Source organism: Mobula hypostoma, chromosome 12, assembly GCF_963921235.1.
Source record: "Mobula hypostoma chromosome 12, sMobHyp1.1, whole genome shotgun sequence".
Lineage (NCBI taxonomy): Eukaryota > Metazoa > Chordata > Chondrichthyes > Myliobatiformes > Myliobatidae > Mobula > Mobula hypostoma.
The window spans coordinates 104,937,380-104,962,370 of record NC_086108.1 but is presented as its reverse complement, the minus strand read 5'-3'; the positions used below and the strand labels follow the sequence as shown (position 1 = coordinate 104,962,370).

At 43.2% G+C, this 24,991-nt stretch overlaps 1 protein-coding gene across 2 annotated transcripts in view; it reads left to right on the top strand.

Annotated features, from left to right (window-relative positions):
- Positions 1 to 24,991, top strand: part of adgrl4 (adhesion G protein-coupled receptor L4) — a 169,507-nt gene that overhangs the window by 7,543 nt on the left and 136,973 nt on the right. Inside the window, exons 2-3 of one of the 2 annotated variants that reach the window (XM_063064756.1) lie at positions 9,169 to 9,355; positions 15,994 to 16,170. In XM_063064756.1, the coding sequence (XP_062920826.1) occupies positions 16,104 to 16,170 (67 nt within the window). In that variant the 5' untranslated portion in view covers positions 9,169 to 9,355; positions 15,994 to 16,103. The remainder of the gene's footprint in view (positions 1 to 9,168; positions 9,356 to 15,993; positions 16,171 to 24,991) is intronic. The other variant, XM_063064755.1, reaches the window with a different exon arrangement.

Below are 24,991 nucleotides of genomic sequence, written 5' to 3'. Positions count from 1 at the left end.
CTCCTGGTTGGGCTATGAAATGACCATCCTCGAGGTACCAACATCGTCTACACACTTACTGTTGTAGCCAGTGACAGATGAGGCATATTCCTCACGGTCTGGATCTTCTCCATTTCTGTAAGTATGAGTTTGCTCCTGTGCCAGAGGCACAGGCCAGTCCCAGTCTCTGGTGTTGTCTGTGTGGAGTCTGCACGTTCTCAGTGTGGCCATCTGTATTTCCACTGGGTGTTCCTGTTTCCTCCCATATCCTAAAGTCATGCAGGTCTGTAGGTTACTGGCAACTGGACATTGATCCTCGTGTTTAGGTGAGTGGTGGAATCGGGGGGGTTGGAGGGTGATGATAATGTGAGAGGAGTAGAAGAAAGGGGAATAGTGTAGAATTTGTGTAGGATTGAGTGGTCTCAAGGAGCAACTTCTCCATGGAATGAGCTGCCAGAGGAAGTAGTTGAGGCTGTGTCAATGGTAATGATTACAAGATCTCTTGCAAGAACAGCCTCTTAATCAATGTCAGCAAGACCAAAGACCAAAGAATTGATTATTGACTTCAGGAGGAGGAAAGCAGAGATCCATGAGCTGGTCCTCAGTGAAGGATCAGACGTGGAGAACTTTAAATTCGTCAGTGTTATCACTTCAGAGGATCTGGCTTGGGTCCAGCAAAGAAAGAACAGCAGCACCTCTACTTTGTTAGGAGTTTGTGAAGATTCAGCATGACATTTAAAACTTTGACAAACTTCTGTAGCTGTGTGGTGGAGAATATACTGACTGGCTGCATGACAGCCAGGTATGAAAACACCAACACCCTTTCCCTTGAACAAAAAGTAATGGATACAGCTCACAGGTAAAGCCCTCTCCACCATTGAGCACATTTACATGAAGCACAGCTGCAGGAAAGCAGCATCCATCATCAAGGACCCCCAACACCCAGCACATGTCCTCTTCTTTCTACTGCCATCAGGAAGAAGGTACAGGAGCCTCAGGACTCACACCACCAAGTTCAAGAACAGTTACTACCCCTCAACCATCAGGCTCTTGAACCAAAGGGAGATCCCTTCACTCAACTTCATTCCCACAACCTATGGACTCACTTTCAAGGACTCTTCATCTCAAGTTCTCAATTTTCACTGCTTAGTTATTTATTATTATTATTTTTTTCTTTTAGCAGTTGCACAGTTTGCTGTCTTCTGTGCACTGGTTGAATGCCCAAGGTAGTGCGGACTTTCATTGATTCTATTATTTTATTATTCTATTATAGATTTATTGAGTATGCCCACAAGAAATTGAATCTCGGTTGTATATGGTGATATATATGTACTTTGATAATAAATTTACTATGAACTTTGAAAATAACATATGAATAGGAGAGGTCTAGAGACGAATTGGAATTGGAATTTGTTTATTATTGTTACGTGTCAGGCATAGAATGGTGTAATAAGGTCATATCAGGGGTACAGATAGGGTAAATGCAAGCAGGCTTTTTCCACTGAGGTTGTGAGAAACTAGAGGTTATGGGTTAAGGGTGAAAAATGAAATTTTTAAGGGGAAGATGAGGGGAAAAATCTTCACTCAGAGGGTGGTAAGGATGTGGAAAAAGCTGCCAGTGGAAGTGGTAGATGTGGGTTTGATTTCATTATTTAAGAGAAGTTTGGATAAGTATATATGTTGGAGGAATATGGAGGACTATGGTCCGGGTATAGGTCGATGGGATTTGGCAGTGTAATAGTTCAGCACAGTCTGGTCTATGCCGGACTGACCAATGGGCCTGTTTCTGTGCTGTAGTGTCCTGTGACGCGATGACTCTACTGAAAGGAATTCAAATCCATCATCTGGAAAGAGAGCTGTGTTTTGAAATCGCAATGAAAACACAGGAACAAGCACATTACAGAAAACAGGAAGAAGGTTCTAAATGACCCTTAAACTCCAGAATTGTGCATGCTTCCACCACCACCTCCCCTGGTGGCACACACTCAGTGCACTGACTGCTCTCTGTGTTAAAACCTACCACTGGCAACTTAAAAACTTTCTGTCAGTAGCTCCAGTTGAACTCTGTCTTTTTGTGTGTTTCCCCCTCACTGTCAGTCTGTGGTTTTGTATTACCATGTGCTCCTGTCCCCACTCCTGCTCTACTCCAGCCCCTATATTACTGAGTACTCTGTCTCTTATCTGCTTCTCATTATTACTTGTATTGCTGCCACCTGTGTCTCATTGTGCTCCACCTATCATCTGCCTCTCCATTTATTGCTCAGTGTATTTCAGTCCTGTGTTTTCACCTGTTTGTTGCCAGATTATGCCAGTGAATTTTCCTGAGCCTTTCCAGCATTTGTATCTGTACTCTGTCTGTCTGTCAACTCTACCTGTTTCCCGATTCTGGTTTTGGATTTCCCTGGAGGTTTTGATCTCTGCCTGAACTTTGAGGCTGACTTTTGTTGCCCTCTTGGATTTGCTACTCAGTAACTATCACAGTGTGCACAGTACTGTCTGCAATTGAGTTCCTGCTTCAGTGTCCTGACACTTTTCCCCTCTCATCTTAAAGCTATGACCTTTAGCATTTGATATTCCTAACCTGGGGAAAGAATCTACTTCTGCCTCTTGTAATTTTCCTTACTTCTATGAGGTCTCCCCTCAGCCTCTGACACTGCAGAGTTTGCCCAACCTCTCCCAATAACTAGTACTCTCTAAACCAAGCAGCACCTTGTTGAACCTCTTCTCCAAATTTCCCACCTCACTCTGGTAACAGGGTGACAAGAGCTGCATCAGTGGCCACTTTATTAGGTGCACCTGCTCATTAATGCAAATATCAAATTAACTAATCGTGGTGGCAACTCAATGCGGAAAAGCATACAGTCATGGTCAAAAGGTTCACTTGCTGTTCAGACCAAACATCAGAATGGGTAAGAAATGTGATCTTCGTTACTTTGACTGTGTAATGGGTGTTGGCGCCGGATGTTGTGCTTTGAGTATCTTAAAAAAACTACTGATCTCCTATGATTTTCATGAACAACAGTCTTTAGAGTTTACAGAGAATGGTGCCAAAAAACAATAAAGCATCCAGTGAGTGGCAGTTTTGTGGGTGAAGATGCCTTGCTATTGAGAGAGGTTAGAGGAGAATAGTCAGACTGGCTCAAGGTGACAGTAACTCAAATAACAACATGTTACAACAGTGGTGTGCAGAAGAGCATCTCTGAATGCACAACATATTCAACCTTGAACTGGATGGGCTACACAACAAAACTCCAATAATATGCACTCTGCAGCCACTTTATTAGGTACAGGAGGTACTTAATAAAGTGACCACTGGGTGTATTTACTTGGAAGTTATCCAGAGAAGACAGTTTATCTTTATGTTCAGAAATGAGATGTACTTTAGCTACCTGGAGTATTGTGGTCACTTCAGGTCTCTATTATAGAAAGGGTGTGAAAGTTTTAGAGAAGGTGCAAATGAGATTTACCAGGATTATGCATGTTTTATGAAAACAAGTTGAATGAGCTAGGGCTTTTCTCTTTAGGGTGAAGAACAAGCGATGACCTGATGGATGGGTACAAGATGATAAAAGGCATAGATCAAGTGCATAGCCAGAGACATTTTCTCAGGATGGAAATGGCTAATACGAGGGGGCATAATTTTAAGCTGATTGGAGAAAAGTATAAGGGGCTGTCAGGTAGGTTTTTTACAGAGTGATGGGTATATGGAATGTCCTGGCAGGGATGGTGGAATAGGCAAGTACATTAAGTACATTTAAGAAACTCTAACATAGACACATGGACGAAAGAAAACTGGAGGGCTATGTGGGAGAGAAGGGTTAGCTTGATCTTAGAGTAGGTTTAAAAAGTCAGCATAATATGGGAGCCATGTTAGTGTAAGGATTTGCAAGATGTTATTATGGTTTTGGGAGTTCTGGAGTTTTGCGTTCAATTCCAACGCTGTTCTGTAAGGAGTCTCTGAATGGTCTCACTATGGACTGTGTAGGTTTTCCCCAGGTGCTCGAGTTTCATCTTACAAATGTACCGGGCAAGTTAATGGGTTATTATAAATTGTCCCATGATTAGGTTGTAGTTAATGGAGGTTGTGGGACTGCTGGTGCCACATGGCCTGCAGGTTCTGAAGGGTCTACTCCACACGGTATTGCTAAATAAATAAATGTTGCAGACTGAAAGGCTTGAACTGTGCTATACTATCCCAATAGACAATAGGTGCAGGAGTAGGCCATTCAGCCCTTTGAGCCAGCACCGCCATTCACTGTGATCATGGCTGATCATCCACAATCAGTATCCAGTTCCTGCCTTATCCCCATAACTTTTGATTCCGCTATCTTTAAGAACTCTATCCATTTTTTTTTTATGAAAGCATCCAGAGACTTGGCCTCCACAGCCTTCTGGGGCAGAGCATTCCATATACCCACCACTCTCTGGGTGGAAAAAGTTTTTCCTCAACTCTGATCTAAATGGCCTACCCCTAATTCTTAAACTGTGGCCTCTGGTTCTGGACTCACCCATCAGTGGGAACATGCTTCCTGCCTGCTGTGTGTCCAATCCCTTAATAATCTTATATGCTTCAATAAGATCCCCTCTCAGCCTTCTAAATTCCAGTGTATACAAGCCCAGTCGCTCCAATCTTTCGACATATGACAGTCCCGCCATCCCGGAAATTAACCTTGTGAACCTACGCTGCACTCCCTCAATAGCAAGAATGTCCTTCCTCAAATTTGCACATGGTCGATGTTATGTGTTAACTCTGTTAATGCACCTTTTCACAAAGAACATTTTAGTTTTGAGTTTATAGATTCTGTGTTCAACCCCAATGGCATATGCAGTGGGCTCTGCACCACAGGGTTTTTAAAGATAAGGTTCCATTTTCCTATTCTCATGGACATGAAAGTGACTTTGCCATGATTTCCAAAAAGGGCTTAGAAGCCTCACTAATATTTATCTCTCAGTTAGCCTTAAAGGAAAGAGATTAGCTTTATTTGTCACATGTACAGTGAAATGCATCATTTACGTCAAATCAAATCAGCAAACATTGCACTAGGGACAGCCTGCAAGTGTCACTAAGTTTCCAGTGTCAATAAAGCATGCCCACAACTCACCAAGCCCAACCCGTACTGTACATCTTTGGAATGTGGGAGGGAGCTGGTCACCTGGAGGAAACCCACATGGTCACGGAGAGAAAGAGAAGTGAGAATGGAACTCCAAGCAGTGATTGTGCTAACCACTACACTACCATGCTGCCCCGAGTTAGGTTGTATAATTTACAAGCTCATGTTGTCAGTATCAGACTGCAGGTTTATGGGACCTTGCTCTGCACAAAATTAGCCAAAGATTCACAGGCTCGTGCTGAACAAAAACAGGCCTTTTGGCCCACCCTCTCCATGCTGACCATTGTACCTATGTACATTGTTCCATCGCGCCCTCAAGCTTAGCATTTCAGATTCCTGTCTAGATGATGCTTAAGAGTTGCGAGTGCATCTGCCTCCACCACCTCTCCCAGCTCACATTCCAGCCACCTTCTGTGTGGAAAAACTACCGCGTTAGAACTCTTCTGAACCCCCAAGATCTCAAATTAAATCTATCCCCTCTTGTGCTAAACACTCCAGCCATGGGAAATCATGTTTATTATTTCACACTTGCAACTATTTATTTATTTATTTATTGAGAGACAGCATGAAGTCGGCCCTTCCGGCCTTTCGAGCTAGGCCACCTTGCAATGCCCAATTTAACCCTAGCCTAATCACAGAACAATTTCATGAGGGGTACAGATACGGTGTACAGAATTATGAGGGGCAGAGACAGGGTAAATGCTAGCGGGCTTTTTTCTACTGAGATCGGATGGGACTACATCCAGAGGTCATGGCTTAAGGGTGGAAAGTGAAACGTTTAAGGGGAACATGAAGGAAAACTTCTTCACTCAGAGGGTTGTGAGAGTGTGATACAAGTTGCCAGCACAAGTGGTCCATGTGAGCTCAATTTCAAAGTTTAAGAGAAGTTTGAACAGGTACATGGGGATAGTATGGTCCAGGTATAGATTGTAGGAAGTAGGCGGTTGGAATGGACTAGATAGAGCGAAGGGCCAATTTCTGTGATGCACTTTTCTATGACTCTAATTTACAATGATCAATCAACCTACCAACCAGTACATCTTTGGACTGTGGGGAAAAAACCATCGTGGTCAAGGGGGAGAACATGCAAACTCCTTACAGGCAGTGGCAGGAACTGAACCTGGGTCATTTCAACTGCAAAGCGTTGTGCCAACCACGACGCTAGAATGCCACTCTAATGGTAAAGATGTTAATTTGGCCTTAGACATTAAAGACCATCACAAGGTACCGAAAGTTGCTATCTAAAAGCAGCTTTCCCTTCCTAACAAACTTTGTTACTTGCATTGGCAGTGAGTTGCCTTCCAACTAAAATCAGACTTCTAGTTCATTTAAATTATATTTTTAAGCTTAAGAGAAGAAATACATTAAAATTAGTCCAAATATGTTGCCGTGTGTCAAAAAGAGTTCAAAAAGGCAACATCCATCAGTAAGGATCCCAATCACTCATGACACACCCGCTTCTTGTTACTAACATCAGAGCCTGAAGATCCACACTCAGTGTTTTAGGAACAGCTTCTTCCCCTCCACCATCAGATTTCTGAACAGACATTGAACCAACCCATGAACACTACCTCGCTAATTTTGCTCCATCTTTGCTCCGTACTTAATTTATTTTTTTTATCAGAATCAGCTTTAATATCACTGACGTAAAATTTGTTGTTTTGCGGCAGCAGTACGTGGCAAAATATAATAAAAAACTATAATTATGAAAAATTTACATATATAATTAAATAAGTAGTGCAAAAAGATCAAAAAATTTTTGAAAAGTGAGTTGGTATGCATGAGTTTATTGTCCATTCAGAAATCCGATGGCAGTGGGAAAGAAGCTGTTTCTAAATCATTGAGTGTCTGTCTTCCAGCTCCTATACCACCTCCTTGATGTTACCAATGATAAGCGGGCATGTCCTGGATGATGGGGTCCTTAATGATGGATGCCACCTTTTTGAGGCTCTGCTTTTTGAGGGTGCCCTCGATGGTGGAGAGTCTACATAATGGAGCTGGCTGAGTTTACAACTGTGTGGTGCATTTTCCAATCCTGTGCAGTGTCCTCTGTATATGGTACATCTGTAGAAATTTGCAAGAATCTTTGTGTATGTATGTGTGTATATATATATATATATATATATATATATATATATATATCCTATAAAAGTATTCACCCTCTTCTAGCCCCCCCCAGAAGTTTAAAAGTTTTCATGTTTTATTGTTTTACACCATTGAATCACAGTGGATTTAATTTCCTTTTTTGACATTGATAAACAGAAAAGACTCTTGTGTCAAAGTGAAAACAAACTTTGACAATTTGGCCAAAATGTATAATTTAATAAACACAAAATAATTAATAGCATAATTAATCACCCCCTTCAAGTCAGTACTCAGCAGATGCACCTTTGGTAGCAATTACAGACTTGAGTCTGTGTGGATAAGTCTCTATCAACTTTACACATCTGGACACTACTATTTTTCCCCATTCTTCTTTAGAAAATTGCTCAAGTTCTATCAAATTGCATAGGGATAGTGAGTGAACAGCCCTCTTCAAGTCCAGCCACAAATTCTCAATTGGATTGAGGTCTGGACTTTGACTTGGCCACTCCAGGACATAAACTTTCTTGTTTGTAAGCCATTCCTGTGTAAATTTAGCTTTAAGCTTGGGGTCGTGGTCCTGCTGGAAAACAAATCTTTTCCCAAGTCACAGTTCTCCTGCAGACTTCATCAGGTTTTCCTCCAAGATTTCCCTATATTTTGCTGCAGTCATTTTACCCTCTACCTTCACAAGCCTTCCAGGGCCTGCTGCCATGAAGCATCCCCACAGCATGATGCAGCCACCACCATGATTCACAATAGGGATGGTGTGTTTTCGATGATGTGCAGTGTTTGGCTTACGCCAAACATAGAAATTAGTCTGATGGCCAAAAAGCTCAAATTTGGTTTCATCAGACTATAGAACCTTCTTCCAGCTGATTTCGGAGTCTCCCACATGCCTTCTGGAAAACTCTAGATGAGATTTCATTTGAGTTTTTCTTCAGCAGTTGTCTTCTCTTTGCCTCTCTCCTATAGAGCTGCAACTGGTGAAGCATCCGGGCAGCAGTTGTGTGTGCAGTCTCTCCCATCGCAGCGGCTGAAGCCTGCAACTCCTCTAGAGTTGTCATAGACTTGCTGGCCTCCCTTAATGCTTCCCTTCTTGCACGATCACTCTGTGCCATATTCTTTCCATTTCTTGATGATTGTCTTAACTGAACTCCAAGGGATATTCAGTGACTTGGAAATTTTCATGTATCTATCTCCTGACGTGCTTTTCAATAACCTTTTCATGGAGTTGCTTGGAGTGTTCTTTTGTCTTGTTTTTGCCAGGATACTGACTCACCAGCAGTTGGACCTTCCAGATACAGATGTATTTTCACTACAATCAATTGAAACACCTTGACTGCCCGCAGTGATCGCTATTTAACTAATCATGTGATGTCTAAAACCAATTGGCTGCGTCAGTGATGATTTGATGTGTCATATGAAAGGGGGTGAATACTTATGCCATCAATTATTTTGTGTTTTATATTTGTAATTACTTTAGATCACTTTGTAGGGATTTGTTTTCACTTTGACATGAGTCTTTTTCTGTTGATCAGTGTCAAAAAACAGCCAAATTAAATCCACAGTGATTCAATGTTGTAAAATGATAAAACATGAAAGGTGGGTGAATACTTTTTATAGGCACTTTATATATGATGTTGCAGTGTTCACCGAGCTTGGCAATTAACTTGCAGGCCTTTTGTCACCAGTTGTGGTGACATCCTCACGGTGCAGTTGTTGGTGTTTCTCTCTGGGAGTGCTGGTGTTTATATAGTTCCTCGTTTGCTTGCCTTGGTCCTGATTGGCTACCCCTTCAGTTGACCTTTGAATTCTATTGCCACACGTTCTATTAGCTTTAGCTCCTAGGGGTTCGTAGATGGCATCTATTTCGATATGTTTATGAAGTTATCAGAAGAGAACCATGCATCTGAAATTCTCATGTATGCTTTGTCTACGCTGTCCCATGGTGTCCCATTTAAAGTGGTGGCCTTTTCTGTCTTCATGAACCAAGATCAGCAACTGAGGATTGTGTGTGCGCGTTCGTGTTCGCGTTCGTGTGTGCGTTCGTGTTCGTTGGAGAGGAGGAGGATGAGAGGAGACATGATGTATACAAGATATTAAGAGGAATAGATAGAGTGGACAGCCAGCGCCTCTTCCCCAGGGCACCACTGCTCAATACAAGAGGACATAGCTTTAAGGTAAGGGGTGGGAAGTTCAAAGGGGATATTAGAGGAAGGTTTTTTACTCGGAGAGTGGTTGGTGCGTGGAATGCACTGCCTGAGTCAGTGGTGGAAGCAGATACACTAGTGAAATTTAAGAGACTACTAGACAGGTATATGGAGAAATTTAAGGTGGGGAGGGGTTATATGGGAGGCAGGGTTAAAGGGTCAATAGACAATAGATGCAGGAGTAGGCCATTCGGCCCTTCGAGCCAGCACCGCCATATCACTGTGATCATGGCTGATCATCCACAATCAGTACCCAGTTCCTGCCTTCTCCCCATAACCCTTGACTCCGCTATCTTTAAGAGCTCTACCTAACTATTTCTTGAAAGAATCCGGAGAATTGGCCTCCACTGCCTTCTGAGGCAGAATATTCCACAGATCCACAACCCTCTGGGTGAAAAAGTTTTTCTTCAACTCCGTTCTAAATGGCCTACCCAGTATTCTTAAACTGTGGCCCCTGGTTCTGGACGCCCCAACATCGGGAACATGTTTCCTGCCTTTGGCGTGTCCAATCCCTTAATAGTTTTATATGTTTCAATCAGATCCCCTCTCATCCTTCTAAGTTCCAGTGTATACAACCCCAGTCGCTCCAATCTTTCAATGTATGACATTCCCGCCTTCCCTAAGGACCGAAGGGCCTGTACTGTGCTGTACTATTCTATGTTCTATGACAGTATATATTTCTTATTGTAGTTTATATTTTTTTTATGTATTACACTGCTGCCAAACAACAAATTTCACAACATATGGCAGAGACAATAAACCGGATTCTGATTCTGAATCCCTGATGGGGACGAGCTAAAAGTGAAAGAACTATGAGTAAAGAAGAAAGACAAGCAGAAACAAGTTCCTGAAAGGTTAATAGAATGTTGGAATGTGTTAGCTGGGAAGGACATCAAAGACAGTAGGAATAGTCTGAGCAAACAATTGAAATTATTTCTGGAAAGAGCAGACATTAAAGGATGTCACGATGAAACATTGCTGATGCATGGAGGAGGAATTGGCTAGACCAAACCTTCTTCCTGTTTCCTGTAACGTGCCCGTTCCTGCTCACAGGGTTTTCCTCGTGGTTTGAAAACACATCTGCCTTTCTACATGATGGATTTCAATTCCCCTCAGTAGTTTTAATCCACTCCCTTGTATAAACGTGGACCAACAGAGGGCTCGCGGACAGCTTCAGTTGATGGCAAATGTAAAAGATTCCATAAATTTCATAATCAAAGTTGTTGGGACAAATTAAATGCTTTGAAAATGCCTTGGAATCTCAGGAGCTGATTAACACGAAAAATTCTGCAGATGCTGGAAATCCAAAGCAACACACAGGAAATGCTGAAGAGACACAGCAGGCCAGGCAGCATCTGTGGAAATAAATAAGCAGTCAATGTTTCAGGCCAAGACCATTCATCAGGATTAGAAGACACCAGAATTAAAACGGGGGGGGGGGGGGGAGGGGAAAGAGATTAGCTAAAAGGTCTCAGGTGAACCCAGATGGATAGGAAAGACAAAGGGCTGAAGAGGAGAGTGGACCATGGGAGAAAGGGGGGACCCAGGAGGAAAGTGATAGGCAGGTGATATGAGGTAAGAGGCAAGAGTAGGGAACAGAAAAAGAAGAAAGGGAGACTTTTTTTTTATTGGAAGGAGAAATCAATATTCATGCCATCAAGTTGGAAGCTACCCAAATGGAATGTAAGGTGTTGCTCCCCCACCCTGAAGGTCGCCTCGTAGTGGAATATAAGGTGTTGCTCCCCCACCCTGAAGGTCGCCTCGTAGTGGAATATAAGGTGTTGCTCCCCCACCCTGAAGGTCGCCTCATAGTGGAATATAAGGTGTTGCTCCCCCACCCTGAAGGTCGCCTCATAGTGGAATATAAGGTGTTGCTCCCCCACCCTGAAGGTCGCCTCATAGTGGAATATAAGGTGTTGCTCCCCCACCCTGAAGGTCGCCTCGTAGCACAGGTGGAGAATGGAAAAAGTCAAAGCATGAATGGGAGTCAGAATTAAAATGTTTGTCCACCAGCACGTTCCACTTTTGACGGATGGAGTGGAGGTGGTTGATAAAGCAGTCCCCCAATTTACGACGGCTCTCACCAGTGTGGAGGAGGCCGCACTGGGAGCACCAGACACAAAAGCTGAACCAGCAAATTCGCAAGTGAAGTGCTGCCTCACCTGGAAGGACTAGTTGAGGCCCTGAATGGAGGTGAGAGGAGGCAGATGTAACACCTCAGCCACTCGCAGAGAGAAGTGCCGGGAGGGAGATTAGTGAATCAGGAATTTATTGCTATCAGTTGGTATTTGGTTATGGTTGTCAAGCGTGATAATGAAATGTGATCTTGTAGAAATTTGAGAGTGCTATTCAGATTCATTTATTTATCGCATGTACATCGGGACATACAGTGAAATGCGTCATTTGCATTAGTCATATACTTTATTGATCCCAGCGGAAATTGGTTTTCGTTACAGTTGCACCATAAATAATTAAATAGTAATAAAACCATAAATAATTAAGTAGTAATACGTAAATTATGCCAGGAAATAAGTCCAGGACCAGCCTATTGGCTCAGGGTGTCTGACCCTACAAGGGAGGAGTTATAAGGTTTGATGGCCACAGGCAGGAATGACTTCCTATGACGCTCTGTGTTGCATCTTGGTGGAATGAGTCTCTGGCTGAATGTACTCCTGTGCCCACCCAGTACATTACGTAGTGGATGGGAGACATTGTCCAAGATGGCATGCAACTTGGACAGCATCCTCTTATCAAGGAATGAGCCAACATAATCTAAGGATTTGTCCGGGCAGTTTGTCAGGCTGGATGAATCCACTCAGTCCTTTTCCCAGAACTGGGGAATCCAGAATTAGAGGGCATACTTTTAAAGTGACGAGAGAGCTTCAAAAGGACCACCTCTTTTTAAACACACAAGGTTACATGTAACGTATGTGATCTGACCAATGCTTTATAAAGCCTCAATGTTACAACCTTGCTTTTTTCATTCTAGAACTCTCGAAATTAATGCTAATATTGCATTTCAGAATCAGACTTAATATCACCAATATATGTTGTGAAATTTGTTAGCCTCCTGTGTGAAATTTGTTAGCCTATCAGCAACAGTACAATGCAATACATGATAGATATATTAAAAAATGAATGAATTAGAGTATGTGTATATATGTGTTTATATTAAGCTGTTAAATTAGGAATAGTAATGCAATAACAGAAATAATTTAAAAAGTAGTGAAGCAGTGTTCACGGGTTCAATGTCCATTCAGAAATTGTATGGCAGAGGGGAAGAAGCTGTTCCTGAATCACTGAGTGTGTGCCTTCAGCCTTCTATCCTGAGAAGAGAGCATGACCATAAGATACAGGATCAGAAGTATGCCATACGGCCCATCGAGCCTGCTTCGCCATTCAGCCATGGGCTGATCCAATTCTTCCAGTCATCCTTACTCCCCTGCCTTCTCCCCATACCCTTTGATGCCCTCGCTAATCAAGAACCTGTCTACACCCAATGACTTGGCCTCCACAGCCACTTGCGGCAACAAGTTCCACAGATTTACCACCCTCTGACTAAAGTAATTTTTCCACATCTCAGTTCTAAATGGATGTCCTTCAATCCTGAAGTCATGCCCTCTTGTCCTAGAATCCCCTACCATGGGAAATAACTTTGCCATATCTAATCTGTTCAGGCCTTTTAACATTCGGAATGTTTCTATGATATCCCCACTCATTTTTCTGAACTCCAGGGAATACAGCCCAAGAGCTGCCTGGAGTTCCTCATACGGTAATCCTTCCATTCCTGGAATTATTCTCATGAATCTTCTCTGAACCCTCTCCAATGTCAGTATATCCTTTCTAAAATAAGGAGCCCAAAACTGCACACAATACTCCAAGTGTGGTCTCATGAGTGCCTTATAGAGTCTCAACATTACATCCCTGCTCTTATATACTATCTCTCTAGAAATGAACGTCAACATTGCATTCGCCTTCTTCACCACCGACTCAACCTGGAGGTAAACCTTTAGGGTATCCTGCACAAGGACTCCCAAGTCCTTTTGCATCTCTGCATTTTGAATTCTCTCCCTATCTAAATAATAGTCTTTCCATTTACATCTTCCATCAAAGTGCATGACCATACACTTTCCAACATTGTATTTCATTTGCCATTTCTTTGCCCATTCTCCTAAACTATCTAAGTCTCTCTGCAGGCTCTCTGTTTCCTCAGCACTACCTGCTCCTCCACCTATCTTTGTATCATCGGCAAATTTAGCCACAAATCCATTAATCCCACAGTCCAAATCATTGACATACATCGTAAAAAACAGCTGTCCCGACACCGACCCCTGTGGAACTCCACTGGTAACCGGCAGCCAGCCAGAATAGGATCCCTTTATTTCCACTCTGTTTTCTGCCGACCGGTCAATGCTCCACCCATGCTAGTAAATTCCTTGTAATTCCATGGGCTCTTATCTTGCTAAGCAGCCTCATGTGCGGCACCTGTCAAAGGCCTTCTGAAAATCCAAGACACCACGTCTACTGCATCTCCTTTGTCTCACCCTGCTTGTAATTTCCTCAAAGAATTGCAGTAGGTTTGTTGGGCAGGATTTTCCTTTCAGGAAACCATGCTGGCTTTGGCCTATCTTGTCATGTGCTTCCAGGTACTGAGTAATCTCATCCCTAACAATCGATTCCAACAACTTCCCAACCACTGATGTCAGGCTAATAGGTCTATCGTTTCCTTTCTGCTGCCTCCCACCCTTCTTAAATATCCTGGGTGACAGAGGCATTTGCCTTCCTTACCACTGACTTAACCTACAAGTTAACTTTTAGGACCGAGGTTCCCAACCTTTTTATGCAATAGACCCCTACCATTAATCACGTGTTCTGTGAACACCAGGTTGGGAACCCTTACTTTAGGAAATCTTGCACGAGGGCTCCGAAGATCACTTGCACCTCTGATTTCCATTTTAGTCCCTGTTTAGAAAATAGTTTTTGTCTTGACTCCTTCTACCAAGGTGTATGACCATACACTTCCCAACATCGTATTCCGTCCACCCCCACTTTGCCCATTCTCCCAATCTGTCCAAGACCTTCTGCAGACTCTCTGGTTCCTCAGCGCTCCCTGCCTATTTTTGATCATCCACAGACTTAGTAACAAGGTGCATAACCATTCATTTTCCTGCACTATATTCCATCTGCCACTTCTTTGCCCATTCTCCTAATCCATGCCAACTCACTGCCTCTTCAACACTACCTCTTCAACACTACCTCCACCTAACTTTGTATCACCCTTTGTAACATCTGAAATGTCCAAGAGAGAGGAATGCATTTTCTGTCTGGACTTTTGAAAGGGAATTGGATCAGTACCTAAAAGGAAGAGAAATGCCAGAACAACACACACAAAATGCTGCAGGAATTCAGCAGGCTTCCTTATGTGTGCTGCTTCGATTTCCAGTATCTGCATCTTTCTCTTGTTTGAGAAATGTCAGAGCTTTAGGGAAAGGGTTCAAGCTTCCACAGAGATACCCTGGACTTGATTGGTCAAATAGCATTCTTTGATCTCTCAACAATTATGTCACACTTTCAAAGGGATAGCACTGCCATGATGGGCTGACTGGTCTTTTAGCTCCCATTTTGACCTGCATTCAAAACCCCAAGCATCTTAAGCTGATGATCATGCTTGGAAAATGGCTATTAATTCAGCTTCTACATTGGTCATATCTCAGGAATGCACCAAGTCACCCTGTCATTCTTGGAGCATTAAGAATGGCAGATGGAATACAATGTGAGGAAATATGTGGTCACGCAGTTTGGCAGAGGGAATAAAGGTGTAGACTATTTTCTAAATAGCTGAAAAGTTAGAAATTGGAAGTGTGAATGGACTTGGGAGTCCTTGTGTAGAATTCCTTAAAAGTCACCTAGGTTGAGTCTGTAGTAAGAAAGGCAAATGCAATATTAGCATTTACTTCGAGAGGCATCCATTAGTCTTGCGAGACCATGGATCTGCGCCTGGAAAGTCTTCACTCTCCAGGGCACAGGCCTGGGCAAGGTTGTATCGAAGACCAGCATTTAGAGAGGATAACAACATAAAAGCATTGATGTAATGCTAAAACTTACATGGCACTGGCCAGACCATATTTTGAATACTGTGAGCAGTTTTGGGCACCATATCTAAGAAAGGATGTGCTGGCATTGGAAAGAATCTAAAGGAGGCTTATGACAATGGTCCTGGGAATGAAAGGGTTAATGTGTGAGGCATGCTGATGGCTCTGGGCCTGTCCTCGCTGAATCTAGAAGAATGAGGGGGAATCTCATTGAAACCTACGATATAATGGAAGTCCAAGATAGAGGCGAAGACAATTTTTCAAATAGTGGGAGAGTCTCAGAACAGAGGCATAGATTTGGAATACAAGGATGTCCCTTTAGAATTCAGAGCAATATCAATGGGCTAGATGGTCTATTTCTACTCTTAAGTCTTATGGTCTTACAGGTCACATAAGGGCTTGAGAGAAGGGACAGTGGTTTTCAAAATTACAAAGGATCTTGCATAGTTTTGTTTGTTCCATGCTCCGTGCTGTGTTTTTTTAACCATACTTCCTCCTTGTCTTTTCGAATTGCAGTGTGGCTGTCCAGTCTATTGGACCTGTGCTCCCTGTCACCAAGATCTGGTGCTCAAGCCAACACAGACTGTGGTGGCAACACGTGTAACAAGAATGCGAGCTGCACCGTGATGGGGGGGAAACCCGGGTGCTACTGCAACACAGGCTACACAGGCGATGGAATACGGTTCTGCGAAGGTAGGAGATTCTGCTCCAAGGTGCTGCTCATCGCTGTCGATAATGTCATCTGTTCTTTAATGGACAAGGCACTGACATTCACAGTACAAAAGGAAGCCATTCAGTCCATTAATGCCACAGCATTGGTAATTGGTACTATATAAATTATTGTCAATTGGAAATTGTAATGGATTGTCAAATGTAACAAGACACAGTGGAAAAACTTGTCTTGCATACCATCCATAGAGATCTCTTCATTTCTACAGGGCATTGAGATAGTACAAGCTAACACAGTAACAAAATGCAGAACAAAGTGTTACAGTTACAGAGAAAGTGCAGTGCAGGCATACAATAAGGTGCAAGGTTGATATGAGATCACCTTTATCATGCAAGCTGTCCAGTCTAAGTGCCAAAAGGAATCTAAGCCCATTTGATGGGTATGAACAGACCATAGGGCAATAAGCCATAAGATCAGAATGACAGTATTTGGCCCATTGAGTCTGCTCCACCATTCTATCGTGGCTGATTTAATATCTCTCTCAACCACATTTTCCTACCTTCTCAGAGTAATCTTTGATACCCTTACTAATAAAGAACCTATCAACCTCCACTTTAAATATACCCAATGACTCGTCTTCCACAGCCGTCCGTAGTAATGAATACCACAGATTCATCACCCTCTGGTTAAAGAATTTCCTCCTCATCTTTGTTTTAATGCAGGGTTTCCCAACCGTTTTTATGCCATAGACCCCAGCCATTTACCAAGGAATCCATGGACACCAGGCTGGGAACCCCTCTTCCAAAGGGACGTCCTTCTATTCTGTGGCAGCTCCCATTACTGGAAACATCCTCCCCACGTCTACTCCAGCTAGGCCTTTCAATAACTGGTAGGTTTCTGTAAGATCCCCCCCTCATTCTTCTAAACTCCAGTGAGTACAGGCCCAGAGTCCTCAAACACTCCTCATATTTCACAAGTGTACAGCCATTGGTTCTGCAGCTCACAGTTGCTGGGACCTGTTTTCAATCCTGACATTAGGTGCTTTTGTAGATGCAACAGGTTGTCAAGAAGGCATGTTGGCCTCCATTGCTGGAGGGTTTGAATTTGAAAGCAGGGAGGTTATGATGCAGCTGTGCAGGGTCCCAATGAGGCTGCACCTGGAGTACCGAATTCGGTTTTGGTCTCCGCACTCGAGGAAAGATACACTGCCTTTGGAGGCAGTGTAGAAGGGGTTCACCAGATTGATTCTGGAGAAGAGTGGGTAAGCCTGTGAGGAGAGATTGAGTCACCTGGGTCTATCATAGCTGGAATCCAAAAGAATGAGATGAGATCTTCTAGGAACACATAAAATTACAGTGCCTTTAAAAGTATTCACCACCCCCCCCCCCGGAAGTTTTCATGTTTTATCGTTTTACAACATTGAATCACAACGGATTTAATTTGACTTTTTTGACACTGATCAGCAGAAAGACTCTTTTGAGTCAAAGTGAAAACATATTTCTACAAATTAGTCTAATTTATTACAATTATTAAACACAAAATAATTAATTGTATAATAACTCACCCTCTTCAAGTCAGTATTTAGTCGTTGCACCTTTGGCAGCAATTGCAGCCTTGAGTCTATGTCGGAGAGGTCTCTGTCAGCTTTCTACATCTGGACACGGCAATTTTTCCCTGACTCTTCTTTACAAAAGACCTTAAGACATAGGAGCCCAAAGCAGCAGTAGAGGTGACCTCATTAAATAGAATTAAGGTGTATTTAGATATAATTTTCCATATCAGGGGACTTAAAGGTTATGGAGTAAAGGTCATTGGTACTGAGTCCACATCCAGGTCAGCTATGATCTTATTGAATGATGTAACGGGTTTGATAGGCCAGATGGCCAACTCCTGCTCCCATTTCTTACGCTCTTACATATGCTGTCTATGCAGAGTCTGCATGGTTTTTTTGTGATGGTTCTTTTTCATCTACCAAAGTAGATTAGGAACTGCAAATCGCACATTAGTGGGTGTAATTGGTAACTGATGAATTATTGGCTGATGTACCAAGACACAGTGAAAAATTTGTCTTGCATACTATTCATGCAGATCAATTCATCACACAGTGCATTGAGCTAGGACAGGGTAAAACAATAACAGAATGAAGAATAAAGTGTTACAGTTACAGAGAAAGTGCTGTGCAGGCAGACAATATGGTGCAAGGTCATAATGAGGTGTTTCCAAGAGGACCACAATCTTGTTGTAGGGTTTGGAGGCTTGTGTGCCTCAATGACCTGGAGAGCCATGTTGACTGGAGGCAGGGATTTATGCTTTGGCTGTTGGTAGGGTCTCCCATACCAAACAGATCAAAACGTAGAGGCCAGACCAAGAGTGGTCCACTGGTCCTCCAGGTCTGGGAGTTCAGTTCAGGGCTACCAACCCTGAGTGGTCAAAAAATAATTGTTACAGAAAAAACATTGAATAATCCTTCTCTACAGACAGAGATGGAGAACTTTCATTGCTGCCCTAAACACCAGTGGCGTAACAAGCGGTAAGTTAGTGTAATGAGGTAGATTATGAGGTCAAGCGTTCACCTTTAATGAGTAAGAAGACCATTCTAAGCCTATTTGATAGGTGTGTAGATAAATTGCCAGGAAACAAGGTGAAGGGCGATGGAACTAATTGGATTTCAGCTGATCAAGATCCCCCTGTAATGTAACATTTAGAGGGTGGGAAATTTCTGCAATTTTTTACCTCGGAGAGTTGTGGAAGCTGGAAAAATTGGTCAATTTTTTACTGTGTCATGTACCAAGGTGCAGTAAAAAAGCTCGACTTGTATACCATCAGGCTCTTGAACCAAAAGGGAATAACTTCACTCACTCCAATGCTGAACTGTTCCCACAACCTATGGACTCACTTTCAAGGACCCTTCATCTCATGTTCTTGATGCCCATTGCTAATTTATTTATTATTATTGCTTTTTTTTTTCCTTTTTGTATTTGGGCAATTTGTTGTCTTTTGCACATTGGTTGTTTGTCTGTACTGTCAGGTGTGGTCTTTGATTAATTCTAAGGTGTTTCTTTGTATTTACTGTGAATGTCCTCAAGAATATGAATCTCAGGGTTGTACATATATGTACTTTGAAAATAAATTTACTTTGAACTTTGATTCATACAGATCAATTCATTACAACAGTACGTTGAGATAGTACAAGGCAAAACAATAACAGAGTGCAGAATGAAGTGTTACAGTGAAAATGCAGAGCTGACAGACAATAAGGTGCAAGGTCATAAGGGTTGGATTAATCTTAGAGCAGGTTAAAAGTTCAGCACAACATTGTGGGCTGAAGGGCCTGTTCTGTGCTGTATGGTTCCATGATTTGTGTTCTGAACCAGTTACTGTGAAGCCCATGTTGCCTGAATCAGGAGTCACAACAGATCTTGGCAAATTGAAGCCACATTGTTTTCCCTGGGAAGCTGCCAATTCACAACACAATGTCCCGTTGTGTCAAAAACAAACATGTCTACATGCGAGAAAGCCAAGTACGGGGAGTACTGTCCAATCCAATGATCTTTTCAGATATAGCAAAGATATTCTTACATATATAAACAGAAATAGATGCGGCCTAGAAACGAGGTGTTGGGGGTATTTTGAGCATGAGTAGCCACTTCTGTCTTCCTTGGTGGCACGTAACCATAGTGTTAGCACAATCGCTTTTGTTTTATTTACTTACTGAGATACAGAATAGCCTTTCCGGCCTTTCATGCCACGCCACTCAGCAATCCTTCGATTTAACCCTAGCCTAATCACAGAACAATTTACAATAACTAATTAACCTACCGACCACTACGCCTTTGAACTGTGGGAGGAAACCAGAGCACCTGGAGGAAACCTACACAGTCACAGGGAGAACATACAAATTCCTTACAGGCAGCGGCAAGAATTGAACCCAGGACACTGGTACCAACCACTATGTTACCGTCCAACAGTTACTGTTCAGGGTTTGATTCCTGCCACTGCCAGTCAGGAGTTGGACTGCACGGTTTTCCTTTGGGTGCTCTGGTATCTTCCCACATTCACAAAAACGCCTCAGTTAGCGCTAGAAAGTTGTGGGCGTGCTTTGTTGGTGTTGGAAGCATGGTGACACTTGCAGTCTGCCTCCAAGCACTTGCAAATGATAAATAAAATGACACATTTATCTTTCAAAATCTTCTGAACCAGACTCCAGCCTACCAGGTGAAAGAAAAGTGGAGAGCTATGTGGGAGGGAAGGGTTAGATTGCAAATGAAGTAGATTGAAGGGTCAGCACAGCATCATGGGCCAAAAGGCCTGCACGGTGTTCTACGCTTACACCATCATTTGCAATGTGCTGGGGTAAGTGGGCAGCCAGCAAGTGTCACCATGGTTCTGGCACCAACATTGCAAGCCCACAACTCACTAAGCCCAACCCGTATGTCTTTGGAATGTGGGAGGAGACTGGAGCACCTAGAGAAAACTCCTTTCAGACAGTGGCATGATTCGAACCCCAATAAGTGATTGCTGAAGCTGAAAGCGATTGTGCAGACTGCTACACTGCCCTGCTGCCAAGAAAGGCAGTAGTGGCAACGTAGAGCGAAAGCATTCTCCACACCACCCCAGTATACTTCTCGACAGCTTAATAAACAACTACTGCAGCAACACAAAAGCCTTGACCAGCAGACAATGCCAAAAGGAGATTATTCAAGTTCCATATTCCAAGGCAAATCGGCTGCTTCCTTCCTCCCAGCTGACTCAAGACCTTGATTAGCTGCGGGAGATAGGGTGAGGGGGTTCAAGGCGAAAGAAGCACAAGGTCTCAAAACATGCAGAAATACAATTAACCTCATGGAGTACAGACCTCCAAGGCCTTGTTCCTAAAGGGAGGCATGTTGAGGAGTAGATAAAGACTGAATCGTTCAAGCTATAAGCAGTGTAGTTCACACTCTGAGATTGAGGAGGGGAGTCTAGCCTCCTCATCATAGAGGACATCTTAAACACGTGGAGCCTTGAGAAGTCAACATCAATCATCAAGAACCCTCACCATACAGGACATGGCCTCTATCAAGACAAGTCTATTGTCATTTAATTATATACATGTATACCATCAAACAAGACAATGTTCCTCCAGACCAGTGTGTAAAGCACAGTAATAAGCATAACACAATAACTTAGGAAAGTAAGAATTAAATGAACCACACACAAAGTAAAATGCATAAATTAAATATTTACAGTACAGAACAAATTAACTGGTGACACTTCACTTACTATGTGACAGGGTGTTCAGAAGCCTAGTGGCCTGAGGGAAGAGACTATTTCTCACCTTGACCATTATTGTCTGTATGCATCAGCGTCTCCTGTTTGATGGTAGAAAGTCGAAGGGGATGCTGGCTGGCTGGATGGGGTTCTTAATAACACTAAGGGCCCTGCATATGCAGTGATGCAGATAAATGTCCCCAGTGGATGGTAGGGAGATCCCCATGATCCTCTCAGCTGGTCTCACAGTCCTTTGTAGGGACTTGCGGTCTGATGCTCGACTGTTCTCATACCGGATGGAGATACAGCTTCTCGGGACACAATGATGCTCCAGTAAAATTCAGTGCAGGTAGTTGGGCGTTGAGGGAAGCTTTGCTTGCCTCGATCTTCTTTGGAAGTGGAGGTGCTGCTGTGCCTTCAGGGAGGTGATATTGAGGGACCAGGTGATGTGAGCTCCCAGGAACTTGGTTTACTTTAACTCTCTCCACAGAGGAGCCATGTATGCACAGAGGGGGATGGTTCACCTCCACCTTCCCAAAGATCACAATCACTTCCTTGGTGTTCTCCACGTTCAGACTTTGGTTGCTGTTGTCACACCTGTCCACCAGCCGCTCCACTTCCCCTCTGTACTCTGAGTCATCATCAGAGTTCACATTACTACCATCCAGGAGGAGTTACAGGAGACTGAAGATGCACTTAATGTTTTAGGAACATTGTCCTTCTCCCTTCACCATCAGATTTCTGATTGGTCCGTGAACCCATAAGCATGTGGTTTTGCTCTGCTTGGTAATCGCTAGCGCTGTAAAGCAGCTGCGCTAACTGCTTTACGCTACCGTGCAATTGTCACTGTGCGCGTTCGCCAGGCTGGATCCAAGAGTAGAGGAATAGTAGGCTCTCTCTGTCACAACAGTTGCTGGTGCTGACTCAACCTGGGGGTGGTGGAAGGCAGCCTCAGTCACGGAGAGCACTGACAACAGCACGACCCAGGAAAACAGATTTCCCATGAGAAGATGGAAACAAGAGGTTAGACACGGAATACAAGTCTTGAAGGAATTAATGAGCGACAACACGAGTCAAATCATTCTGTCTAACACAATGACTATAATTATATACATGTATATGCTAAGAGACGAAACTAGAGTCCTCTTTAGATAATCATAGAATGCGGGAAACCTGTGCCAGTCACATTTACGAGGAAATCTGCAGATGCTGGCATTTCAACCAACACACATCAAAGTTGCTGGTGAATGCAGCAGGCCAGGCAGCATCTCTAGGAAGAGGTACAGTCCACATTTCGGGCCGAGACCCTTCGTCAGGACTAACTGAAAGAAGAGCTAGTAAGAGATTTGAAAGGGGGAGGGGGAGATCTGAAATGATAGGAGAAGACAGGAGGGGGAGGGATGGAGCCAAGAGCTGGACAGGTGATAGGCAAAAGGGATATGAGAGGATCATGGGACAGGAGGCCCAGGGAGAAAGAAAAGGGGGAGGGGGGAAAGCCCAGAGGATGGGCAAGGGGTATAGTGAGAGGGACAGAGGGAGAAAAAGGAGAGAGAGAAAAAGAATGTGTGTATATAAATAAATAACGGATGGGGTATGAGGGGGAGGTTGGGCATTAGCGGAAGTTTGAGAAGTCAATGTTCGTGCCATCAGGTTGGAGGCTACCCAGACGGAATATAAGGTGTTGTTACTCACAATTAACCTGATAAGATTAAACCAAAATCTCAAGGGTTTAACAACTCTTGTTAAGACAATAATTAGTAAATAGAGGTTCTCGAGAAACCCAGAAGCCCAACACACTATGGCAAGTACAGAAGTCCGTAGGCTCAATACAGCAATACATTAAAAATTACCATAGGTTGCAATAACAAATATATACAAAATAAATAATACCCCTAACTGTGTAAAGAACTAACATTCCCCCACCACCCCCCCATACTTCCCCCGGTCACCTTAAAATTATGTCCCTGTGAGTTAGCCATTTTTGCCCAGGGAAAAATTCTCGGGCTGTCCACTTGATCTATGCCTCTTATCATCTTGTGCACCTCTTTATGGGCTAATTCCACTTGCCTCCCCAACAACACAGCACTCCTTCCGTACTACACCACAGTGAATCCCACCAGGGGCCACAGCTGAGGTTTGGAGAGAGCCTACATTCCATTCATTCACCAGCACAATTTCATACTCTGCCTTCAGCCCCCTCCCCACCCCTGGGACTGCAGACATTCTCACTGGTGGCGACAAGCCAGTTCTCAAAATGGGAAAAAAAATCATCCTGTTGTGGATTCCAGGAAATCCTATGGAAATTGTTTTTGAGTCCCTTGGCTAATCAGGCACATTGTAGAAGATTACTATTTTCATTGGCATCTCAGTAGATGTGCGGAAACAGCCCACATATGATGATTGCTCCTACACTTTCAGGCATTCCTGAGTGCTCTCAGGAACACAGTGCTGCCCTGGAGTTGAAGGGAACCATGAGCATATGTTTGGGTAGTTCCAGAGACTATTGTTTCATGGCCTCCCTCTTACTGAGATGATTACTGTTCTTCTTGATTCATAATAAGTGTTACTTGTATCAAACACCATCCTTCTCTATCACCAGGCATTTGAAACAATCAACATCTTCTGTCCAATGAATCCATATTCCATTTTGCAGAGTCTGTTTCCCCAGTGTTGGGGAATTAAAAGCTGGAGGGCATAGGTTTAGGGGGTAGCTCCTGGCTTCTTACCAGAATCAGTTTAAATATCACCGGCATATGTGGTGAAATTTGTTGTCTTTGTGACAGCAGTACAATGTAATACATAACATTACGGTACTGTGCAAATGTACAGTACTGTAAATGAAATTTACTGTCCCTCCTGTGGGCAAAACCTGCTTGGTAGTAATCAAATGTGACCACTCAATACTGAAACAAATCTAGCTATTACCATATTGCTGTTGGATCTTGATCTGAGGAAGTTGGCTGAGAGTTTGGCACAAACCAGTCGCAAGATGGCACAGTGGTGCATCATTATTTGTGCCAAAAACCAACACAGTCCAAAGGATGCACTTGGGGCAGCCCACAATTGTCTCCATGCTTCCAGCACCAACGTAGTATGCTCACAACACACTAATCCTAACCAGTATGTCTTTGAAATGTGGGAGAAAACCAGAGCACCCAGAGGAAACCCACACGGTCACAGGGAGAACGCACAAACTCCTTGCAGGCAGAGGCGGGAATTGAATCCTGGTTGCCTGTACTGCAAGGTATTGTACTAACCACTATGCTACTATACTGCCCAGGCAAATACTGAGGCAGAAATAAGACTGAAAGAGTACAGAAAAAAATTTACAAGAATGTTGCTGGAACTTGAGGACCTGAGTTATAGGGATAGGGTGAGTAAGTTAGGACAGTATTCCCTGGAGCCTAGGAGAATGAGAGGAGGTTGGATAGAACATAGAAGAGTTCTGCACAGGAACAAACCACTTGGCCCACAGTGTTATGCCGAACCAGCTAAAAATCAAATCAAAAACATCCAAACAGTAATCCTTCCTACCTATATCATGTCTTCCTTACGTCCACGTGCCTATCCAAATGGCTTGCAAAGTTATGTTTG